This window comes from Xenopus tropicalis, chromosome 5, assembly GCF_000004195.4.
Source record: "Xenopus tropicalis strain Nigerian chromosome 5, UCB_Xtro_10.0, whole genome shotgun sequence".
In the NCBI taxonomy this organism is placed as follows: Eukaryota; Metazoa; Chordata; class Amphibia; order Anura; family Pipidae; genus Xenopus; species Xenopus tropicalis.
The window spans coordinates 11767626-11779664 of record NC_030681.2 but is presented as its reverse complement, the minus strand read 5'-3'; the positions used below and the strand labels follow the sequence as shown (position 1 = coordinate 11779664).

The 12039-nt window shown below is 37.8% G+C and overlaps 1 protein-coding gene across 2 annotated transcripts in view; it reads left to right on the top strand.

Annotated features, from left to right (window-relative positions):
• spata17 (spermatogenesis associated 17) overlaps positions 1–12039 on the top strand; it is a 117898-nt gene that overhangs the window by 53551 nt on the left and 52308 nt on the right. For both annotated transcript variants that reach the window (XM_031901878.1, XM_031901879.1), the window contains one exon: positions 1135–1258. In XM_031901878.1, coding sequence (XP_031757738.1) covers positions 1135–1258 — 124 coding nt within the window. The remainder of the gene's footprint in view (positions 1–1134; positions 1259–12039) is intronic.

The following is a 12039-nucleotide window of genomic DNA, read 5'->3' as shown; positions in this document are numbered from 1 at the left end:
TTCTGTACCAGCCCAAGGCCCTTTAGCAGGGAATTATTATTATTATTATTTATATAGCGCCATCAGTTTACGCAGCGCTTTACAGAATAGAGGGGTACAAAAGACAGAACAGTTAACATGTACATATAAACAATTTACAAAAATGGTTTTCAGTTACATTGGATGAGGATCAGAGACACTAGGGGGAGGGCCCTGCTCGCAAGAGCTTACATTCTAAAAGGGAGGGGTGAGACATAAGGCCAGGGTAACTAGCATGGCGTTGGAGTTCATGTAGGTGTGAAGGTCTGTACCTCCAGTAATTGTCCCATCTTTTTCCTGCTGGTTCCCAGCACATACTCTGGGCTACTGTCCTTAACCTGAGCTTAAGGAACCATAAGATTCACACTGCATGGCAGCTCAGAAACCAGTGCATTCTACATTAAAATGTAATAGTCAGCCCTTCAACATTAGCCTCTATGACAGAAGAACCTTATTTTCTGCTTGATGGGTTCTGACAACTCCTACTTTTCGCAGTACACACTGAGCATGTGCAATGCCACTGACTCACAAATAATGGCCTAACAAGATCTAAGATAGGGAGCTGCTGGGGAAAACTTTGAAGGCCAGGATTGTTACTGTTATAAAGCTGCCCATAGCAATCTTGTACTTCTTCCCCTGGTTTCTCTAAATGAGCCCAAGTATGTTATGGATAATACCACATTGTTGGAAAAAAAAAAATTATTTACTTAAATATTTCAAATCATGTATTTAGTTTTGGACCTGCACGTGGAGTCTTATTGAGATAACCTGAGCCAGTTTCCTGGTTCTGATCTGTTTCTCAGTTTATGTTTCTAGTGCTGGGTGTAAGACAGACTCCTGGCCAATGAAAAAACTACACTGGTTTATATGCTTCAATTTAATAACAGACCTGAGACCCTTTTACTCTTCTGGTCTGTGGGATTTTGTGCAAAGGAACACATGGAAAATGTATGGATTGAACACAATGTATTTGATATGGGTTCAGTTGTATTTAAAGTGTGTCACACCAGCTTTACCACCATAGCTTGGCCAAGAGCGGCACAAGTCTACTTTTCTCATGCCTTTGTGTATTACTCATCCCTTTGTGTATTAACACAATCATGTGTTCCAATACAGGAAGGAACTTGATAAATATGCTGATATTAAATCAAGAGAACAAGCAAAGAAAAAGATGGAAAATGAAGAGCGAGAAAAGGAATACCATGCTAGGAAGATGCATTACCTCCTCAGCACCGAACAGGTTAGTAAAGTGTGCCTCTGTGTGACAGCTCAGGCAAACCTCCGAGACTTGCAGCCTGACAGAGACAAAAGACTGTGCTGAATGGGACATGACTACTTGAAAAGATATCACAAAAACACAACTTCGACTTCAATTAGGCAGTTTTCTGTGTGCAAGGGCAGATAGCATGACTGTTCTGCAACAGTGTCTTTGTACTGGAAGCATCAACATTGGCAGCAAAAACACAGTCAGCAGTCGGATCAGCTGAAAAAAAAAGCACCAGCTGACAGCAAATAATGTTGAGTTGCTTGTTATCTTGTGCTTTTTCTCACAAACAGTTCATAAGAATTTCAGAGTTTTCGTTTAAGGTTGCCCATTGCCTAATATCAGTGATAGGATTCTAACTTTATTCAGAATATATGGAGCTGGTACCCAAAAAGCTTCAGAATATGGCAGTGCCGTTTCTCAGTATGTTTATTTAAGTAAAACTTTATTTAAAAAAACCAAAAAACTATATAGGGTATATACAGAAGTGATTAAGTACCATGTGGTAAGAGACACTAAAGGAAGGAGGTCCCTGCCTTGTTCTGCTTAAAGTCTAGTAATAACACAGTGCCTTATACTTTCCAAATAAGGTAGCATAAACCCATATTTTTTTTAAAGAAAATAATGCAGCCTTTTGCATTTTTCAACTATGAATAGTTTGTAAATGGTTTAAAAACATCTGGAGACCAATGAAGAACACTAGACTCCTAGCAACTATGTGCCAGGCTTGTATGAATGGCTTAAAAACATCTAATGACCAATAAAGAACACCATATGACAAGCAACTATGTGCCAGGCTTGTATGAATGGCTTAAAAACATCTAATGACCAATAAAGAACACCATATGACAAGCAACTATGTGCCAGGCTTGTATGAATGGCTTAAAAACATCTAATGACCAATAAAGAACACCATATGACTAGCAACTATGTGCCAGGCTTGTATGAATGGCTTAAAAACATCTAATGACCAATAAAGAACACCATATGACTAGCAACTATGTGCCACGCTTGTATGAATGGCTTAAAAACATCTAATGACCAATAAAGAACACCATATGACTAGCAACTATGTTGCAGTCTAGTGTGAATGGTTTAAAAACATCTAATGACCGTTGAAGAACCCCATATGACTAGCAACTATGTTGCAGTCTAGTGTGAATGGTTTAAAAACATCTAATGACCGTTGAAGAACACCATATGACTAGCACCCATGTTCCAGGTTTATGAAAATGGATACCAATAATTTGCACCATATTGCATCATGGTGATCCCATGATTTCGACACAGTGGTGCACAGTTGTAATGTGTCACGTATAAGGTTATTGGTATAACCTGGTATAATAGTTTGAATGCAGCACATGGTTGTACTGTGGGATGGCCGTCTTGCTTATCATAATCATGTGTAAGGATATTTATGAGTGTATTCCACAAGCCTCAATACTTACATATCTCAGAGTGCATTTTTTTATTGTGATGTCTTATAGTGGCATTGACTATATTAACTTATTAAAAGAGCTTGGCCCTGAGGGGTACAGGCCGACCATCCACTTGGGTAGTGCACAAGGGTAGCATAGGCTTTCTATGAGCTCTAAATAAATAGGCAATACTTGTTCTTCTGGTAAGGAATTTGGCATATGGGTATAGTGCTTTAAGAGGATTTCAGGATCAGCATTATCCAGAGTGTAAAGTAAGGACACTATTGGCCATTTTTTGTACTTTTCTACCACTGACTGCCGACTGCATTCATCAGCAATGTACTGGTGAGGGCGGGGGAGACCCATTAGTCTCCCCTTCTGCCCTTTTCCTGTCCGCCTTAGAGCAGAAGAGAATGCACAGTGCAACAGAGCCCTGTCCTTACTGCCTGCCCTTCCACAGGACTGGCCCGTAGCCCGTGATGCTGCGCCCTGCACTTAGCACTGAATTTTAAATTAGGTGCAAAGTGCAGCATGTAAGGCTCATTCATACTTTTTTATTTCTATAGAAATATTAAGTGGTGAACTAAAAATAATACGACCGCAATGACGCTGGGGAAAATGCTGCATTGTCAGAAAGAAACCATTCTGATTGCTCACACAGTTGCTCGCTTACGGAGCTATATGTGCCCTTTTCTCTTGCCCTTGGACTTCAGAAGCAACATATACATAGCAATGAATGCATACCAGCCCATACCAGCAGCAGGGCCTAAATCCAAACTGCCTGACACCATTGCTCCATGTATGGCTGGCTTAAACTGCAAATACAGCCAACCACACTGCTACCCTTTACTTTTAGTAATATTTTGCCCACTTTAAATCCTCTCCAAATTCCTCGCATAACTTTAGCCATTTCCCGCAATTGTTTTTCCTTTTGAAATATTAACCTGTTTTTATATGGATCTACAAAACATCTCATAGAACCTCACAAGCCAAATGCAGTGTTGTCTGCTCCACCTGCTGGTTACTGAGGTTCATGAAATTGTTTCTTCTCTCTTATTGAATGTTGATAACATTTATAATAAGACAATGACTAAATCAGCCTTGTCCTATGAATTGGTTATAAACGGATTTTTTTACAAATACATTTTCTCTGAAATAGGCAAATTAAAAAGTTTACATTAAGAAAACATTAAGCAAAAAGGCAATGGAAATAGTCTTACAATTCATGTTATAAATTACACAGAGTGAGTAGCAGTGAGTTGTACACTAAACATAAAAATAGATGGAAAATATGTGTTTTAGCTTAAATTCTAGACCTTATTAAGCATGAAAATAAAATATTTTTGCACTGCCGCATATAAGAGAAATTCAGCTTTCCAAAATTCATACATTAAAGGCTTACCTTTTTGCCTTTATTATATAAAAGATTTTGTCACAAAATCAGAAATAATCTCATCTATTGCATAAATAATATCAAAACAGAACCATTTTACACCTAATTTTTCAATGATAGTTCATCCTTACCATCAGTCCCTGGCCCAATGAAGCTTACAATCTAAGGTCCCATTCACTCACACTATGAGGACCCAGAACCCAGTTAACCTGTGGAAGGAAACCAGAGCACCCATGGTGCTAATAGTGCCAAAGACCAAATTAAACTCCCATGTACTTTTTTTTATTGTGTCTTCTGCTTAATGAAGAAAAGAAATTTATAGAACACCTCCGTGTAGTATTTTTTGATTATCCACCTATCTGCACACAAAACATGGGAAGGTAAAGCAGCTCAATGCACTGAATCGATGAGTAAAAAAGATCACTTTGTTATTTAGGTTTTATGTTCCATTTGTAGAAATGATATAATGCTTAGAACTTTCCAGAGAATGGGTAATCAGTCACATCTCTCCCTGCCCCAGTGGAACTCACAGCCTAATTTCCCTACCAGAGTCACACACTCTAGGGTTAATTTTAGTTTAATTTCCCTACCACAGGCACACACTCTAGGGTTAATTTTAGTTTAATTTCATGACCACAGGCATACACTCTAGGGTTAATTTTAGTTTAATTTCCCTACCACAGTCACACACTCTAGGGTTAATTTTAGTTTAATTTCAGGACCACAGGCACACACTCTAGGGTTAATTTTAGTTTAATTTCCCTACCACGGGCACATACTCTAGGGTTAATTTTAGTTTAATTTCCCTACCACAGTCACACACTCTAGGGTTAATTTTAGTTTAATTTCCCTACCACAGGCACACACTCTAGGGTTAATTTTAGTTTAATTTCCCTACCACAGGCACACACTCTAGGGTTAATTTTAGTTTAATTTCATGACCACAATCACATACTCTAGGGTTCATTTTAGTTTAATTTCACGACCACAGTCACACACTCTAGGGTTAATTTTAGTTTAATTTCAGGACCCCAATCACACACTCTAGGGTTAATTTTAGTTTAATTTCCCTACCACGGGCACATACTCTAGGGTTAATTTTAGTTTAATTTCCCTACCACAGTCACACACTCTAGGGTTAATTTTAGTTTAATTTCCCTACCACAGTCACACACTCTAGGGTTCATTTTAGTTTAATTTCCCTACCACAGGCACACACTCTAGGGTTAATTTTAGTTTAATTTCCCTACCACAGGCACACACTCTAGGGTTAATTTTAGTTTAATTTCCCTACCACAGGCACACACTCTAGGGTTAATTTTAGTTTAATTTCCCTACCACAGGCACACACTCTAGGATTAATTTTAGTTTAATTTCATGACCACAATCACATACTCTAGGGTTCATTTTAGTTTAATTTCCCTACCACAGGCACACACTCTAGGGTTAATTTTAGTTTAATTTCATGACCACAATCACACACTCTAGGGTTAATTTTAGTTTAATTTCCCTACCACAGGCACACACTCTAGGGTTAATTTTAGTTTAATTTCATGACCACAATCACACACTCTAGGGTTCATTTTAGTTTAATTTCCCTACCACAGGCACACACTCTAGGGTTAGTTTTATTTTCCGACCACAGTCACACACTCTAGGGTTAGTTTTAGTTTAATTTCCTGACCACAGTCACACACTCTAGGGTTAATTTTAGTTTAATTTCCCTACCACAGGCACACACTCTAGGGTTAATTTTAGTTTAATTTCATGACCACAATCACATACTCTAGGGTTAATTTTAGTTTAATTTCCTGACCACAGTCACACACTCTAGGGTTAATTTTAGTTTAATTTCAGGACCCCAATCACACACTGTAGGGTTAATTTTAGTTTAATTTCCCTACCACAGTCACACACTCTAGGGTTAATTTTAGTTTAATTTCCCTACCACAGTCACACACTCTAGGGTTAATTTTAGTTTAATTTCCCTACCACAGGCACACACTCTAGGGTTAATCTTAGTTTAATTTCCCTACCACAGGCACACACTCTAGGGTTAATTTTAGTTTAATTTCCCTACCACAGGCACACACTCTAGGGTTAATTTTAGTTTAATTTCATGACCACAATCACACACTCTAGGGTTAATTTTAGTTTAATTTCCCTACCACAGGCACACACTCTAGGGTTAGTTTTATTTCCCGACCACAGTCACACACTCTAGGGTTAATTTTAGTTGAATTTCACGACCCCAATCACACACTCTAGGGTTAATTTTAGTTTAATTTCATGACCACAATCACACACTCTAGGGTTCATTTTAGTTTAATTTCATGACCACAATCACACACTCTAGGGTTAATGTTAGTTTAATTTCCCTACCACAGGCACACACTCTAGGGTTAATTTTAGTTTAATTTCCCTACCACAGGCAAATACTCTAGGGTTAATTTAGTTTAATTTCACGACCACAATCACACACTCTAGGGTTAATTTTAGTTTAATTTCACGACCACAATCACATACTCTAGGGTTAATTTTAGTTTAATTTCATGACCACAGGCACACACTCTAGGGTTAATTTTAGTTTAATTTCACGACCACAATCACATACTCTAGGGTTAATTTTAGTTTAATTTCATGACCACAGGCACACATTCTAGGGTTAATTTTAGTTTTATTTCACAACCAAAATCACACACTCTAAGGTTAATTTTAGTTTAATTTCAGGACCACAATCACACACTCTAGGGTTAATTTTAGTTTAATTTCATGACCACAATCACGCACTCTAGGGTTAATTTTAGTTTAATTTCATGACCACAATCACGCACTCTAGGGTTAATTTTAGTTTCATTTTTACGACCACAATCACACACTCTAGGGTTAATTTTAGTTTAATTTCATGACCACAATCACACACTCTAGGGTTAATTTTAGTTTAATTTCATGACCACAATCACACACTCTAGGGTTAATTTTAGTTTAATTTCATGACCACAATCACACACTCTAGGGTTAATTTTAGTTTAATTTCCCTACCACAGGCACACACTCTAGGGTTAATTTCACTGAAACCCAGTAGTTTGTTATACAGAGAGAAGAAACTGGAGCACAGTAAGAAAATGCACACAAGCATGGGGGGAACGTACAATAATGGGGGTATTTACTAAAGGTTGTGTTTTTTTTTCTTTTCAATATTTGTATTCTTTGGGCCAAAATACAATTTTTTCACAGTGCTCTTTCATTTTGGATCTTTTGACTGACATTCATGGACATGAGTTTAGTCGTGGTTTCAAAAACCTCTAAAACCATTAAAATGACAATGTGTGAAAAAACAAAAATACTTGGGGATTCATTAAACAACAAAAAAAACCAAGGCCTAAAATACTTCCCATGTAAAAGCTGGCGAGGTTCTGTCAATGGGAATAGTCTCAAGCGCTTTATTTTCCTAGTTTACTAAAAACTAAAAACTTGACTATTCGGTTCAAGATCTCTTACAAATAACCCAGCATTCGAAATTGAAAATTCACTCTGGTCTCATCCCTTTTTTTCTCCACACTTGTGGGATTTTTTCCTCTGATAAATGTGCCCCACAGGGGCACATTTACTAATCCACAAATGCTCCGAGCATTCGTTCGTTCATTCGTTCGTTCGATCGATCATGAATGTGCCCCATAGGGTTCAGAATAAAAAAAAAAGATCAAGGAATATGAAGAATTAGAAAAGTTATTAGGCACCATCCCTCCATTTTCCTGGTACCTGTTCCCCTGGTTTGGTGCTCTTATGCTTCAAAAACAGCACCAGCCTGGGCTACTGCTTGCTGATCACTATATTATTCTACTCCAACCATCCTCAGTTTGGGCAAATATATGTGCAATACAGAACTTTTCTAGTGATTTCTGTACTGCTCATGTGCTTTGCACAGATGTCCAGTCCTACAAGAAGAAAGAATATGGCAGCACTCCACAAGCAGTACCTTGGGCTAGTGCAATTTTTTAAGAACGGAAAGGGGGAGAGGAGCAAGCTGAGCAGGCTCAAGTCTGTGTCCTGGAGGTTTGAGCTGAGAGAAGCAAGTCTTACACAGGGAACCATGTGTACACAATAGTAGGAAAGAAATGTGGTGTTCCTTTTGAAAAAGGACTCGAAGCCGCATTACTGTATGTGCAATTTCTATACTGCTCATGTGCTTTGCAAAAATGTCCAGTCCTACAAGAAGAAAGAAGTTGACAGCACTCCACAAGCAGTACCTTGGGCTAGTGCGATTTTTTTTAAAAAAAGAGGAAAACCATTCTAGGGTAACAGGTAAGCTAAGCAATAAGAATCAATGAAGGGTACCCAACGACTTCACTTCATCAGGTATAATATATTCAAGATGTAGCGTGTAACTTTTAATAATTGTTCATTCTAACTACAACAGCTATCTCTGACTGCTCAAGTCAAGCAAGATCTTTGGTGGGTTGTATAAATTCCCCAATTGTGTTTAAAATGAATAAAAAATGATTCCAAAAATAAGAATTTTATTTTTGCCTTAATAACCGCTACGGCATCATTTTAGATTTCGGCCACAATAATTCCTAACTCAGCAATATAAAATATACAGCGAATGTGGTTTTTCTCTTATTCTAGGCCCCGTACCTTGTTATTGTGATAGGAAAACTTGACTGTTGGCTTGTTTTGTTCCTAATGTGAGTTTGTACATTGAAAAAGGAAAATAGGTTACTCCTTTCTTCTTGTCTATTTCCAGTCCATGTTTAATGGCGACTTTGGGGAATAATCAGAGGGAAGGTGAGAGGAGCTTTACAAAAGGTTATTTCCCACCTACTCGATCATTGTACGTGCCACACGTCTGCCTTCTTCCTAAACCTCTTACAGCTCATCTGCTCATGATACAGTGAAAGTCATCGTATAAGTGGTGATTATGGCACATTCATATCTTACCACACAGATTGGGAACATGACCTTAGTAGCTCTGCTGGCCTTTTCTACCCTTGAGACAAAGGGAATCACAAGTTTTTCCCAAACTTGAAACTCGTGATTAATAATGTCTCCAGCCAAGCCACCGGGGAATATGGCAGCGCTTCGTTTCCAACCATGCTAAGAATATTTCATAGGACATACACGCTGAGTATAAATTATCCGCTCTTAACTTACATAGCAAAAACCATTGCGGCACATCGTAATTCATTTATGCCTTAAATATACCATTTCAATTAAGAATTTCAACAATTTTAAATCAGAATTTACATTATTACCTTGCACAGGTATGGGATCCCTTATCTGGAAACCCATTATCCAGAAAGTTTCAAATTACGGACAGGCCATCTCCCATAGACTCCATTATAAGCAAATAATTCTCATTTTTAAAAATGATTTCCTTTTTCTCTGTAATAATAAAACAGTACCTTGTACTTGATCCCAACTAAGATATAATTACCCCTTATTGGGGGCAGAACAGCCCTATTGGGTTTATTTCATGGTTAAATGATTCCCTTTTCTCTGTAATAATAAAACAGTGCCTGTACTTGATCCCAACTAAGATATAATTACCCCTTATTGGGGCAGAACAGCCCTATTGGGTTTATTTCATGGTTAAATGATTCCCTTTTCTCTGTAATAATAAAACAGTACCTGTACTTGATCCCAACTAAGATATAATTACCCCTTATTGGGGCAGAACAGCCCTATTGGGTTTATTTCATGGTTAAATGATTCCCTTTTCTCTGTAATAATAAAACAGTACCTGTACTTGATCCCAACTAAGATATAATTACCCCTTATTGGGGGCAGAACAGCCCTATTGGGTTTATTTCATGGTTAAATGATTCCCTTTTCTCTGTAATAATAAAACAGTACCTGTACTTGATCCCAACTAAGATATAATTACCCCTTATTGGGGGCAGAACAGCCCTATTGGGTTTATTTCATGGTTAAATGATTCCCTTTCCTCTGTAAAAATAAAACAGTACCTGTACTTGATCCCAACTAAGATATAATTACCCCTTATTGGGGGCAGAACAGCCCTATTGGGTTTATTTCATGGTTAAATGATTCCCTTTTCTCTGTAATAATAAAACAGTACCTGTACTTGATCCCAACTAAGATATAATTACCCCTTATTGGGGGCAGAACAGCCCTATTGGGTTTATTTCATGGTTAAATGATTCCCTTTTCTCTGTAATAATAAAACAGTACCTGTACTTGATCCCAACTAAGATATAATTACCCCTTATTGGGGGCAGAACAGCCCTATTGGGTTTATTTCATGGTTAAATGATTCCCTTTTCTCTGTAATAATAAAACAGTACCTGTACTTGATCCCTTATCCAGAAAGCCCCAGGTCCCGAGCATTCTGGTTAATGGGTCCCATACCTGTACTTTCCTTTATGATATGTCTTTAGTGTGTGAGTTTGCCAACTAGATTTGGATGCGATACAAATGCAACTTTAATACACAACCATGGCTAGCCAGACATATGCATGTAACATGAATCTTCATAGACTCCAACATCCAACAAATACAGAAGCCATACAGCGGCAGGCAGAGCCAGCATGTGTGCCAATGCACGTGGGTATCACGCTTCAGACCAATGTGTTTCATTTTAAGATCTGTCGATATGCATTCCAAACATGTGTCAGCCTGTTCAGGAAACAAAGCCACCCGTGGGTATGAGCCCTAATTAACCTAATTAAACCTGTCAGTATTCCTTTATATATCTGCAGTGTAGCAGCCTTCTTTTATAAGTAAAGTTGCTAAAGCAGAAATTTACCATCATTTTGTAGAGTTTATAGAGTAGTGAAGAGACTACTGCATGTTATCTGCAAACCTCTTTTCACTATACCAATGGTTGCATTGCTGTCTGTCTGTCTGTCTTTTACATGAAATTGCATGGTGACATCTCATCTGCCCTAAACAATGTATTGGTATCGAACCCCTTATCCAGAAACGCATTATCCAGAAAATTCCCGAAATAGGGAAAGGACATCTCCCATTGACTCCATTTTAATCAAATAATTCACGTTTTTAAAAATGATTCCCTTTTCTCTGTAATAATAAAACAGTACCTGTACTTGATCCCAACTAAGATATAATTACCCCTTATTGGGGGCAGAACAGCCCTATTGGGTTTATTTAATGGTTAAATGATTCCCTTTTCTCTGTAATAATAAAACAGTACCTGTACTTGATCCCAACTAAGATATAATTACCCCTTATTGGGGGCAGAACAGCCCTATTGGGTTTATTTAATGGTTAAATGATTCCCTTTTCTCTGTAATAATAAAACAGTACCTGTACTTGATCCCAACTAAGATATAATTACCCCTTATTGGGGCAGAACAGCCCTATTGGGTTTATTTCATGGTTAAATTATTCCCTTTTCTCTATAATAATAAAACAGTACCTGTACTTGATCCCAACTAAGATATAATTACCCCTTATTGGGGCAGAACAGCCCTATTGGGTTTATTTCATGGTTAAATGATTCCCTTTTCTCTGTAATAATAAAACAGTACCTGTACTTGATCCCAACTAAGATATAATTACCCCTTATTGGGGCAGAACAGCCCTATTGGGTTTATTTAATGGTTAAATGATTCCCTTTTCTCTGTAATAATAAAACAGTACCTGTACTTGATCCCAACTAAGATATAATTACCCCTTATTGGAGCCAAAACAATCCTATTGGGTTTAATTACTGTTTAAATATTTTTTTAGTGGACGTAAGGTAGGAAATCCGAATTACGGAAAGATCCCTTATCCAGAAAACCCCAGGTCCCGAGCATTCTGGATAATGGGTCCCATACCTGTACTCACAATTCCTCCATCCACCTCAGAACAATGCACAGACTATAATGCATTAAGCTGTGCACCATCTGTTGTTGCTTTTCTTACTTACTACTTACTTACTAACTGGGAACTACTGCCTAGAGAAGATGGCACTTCAG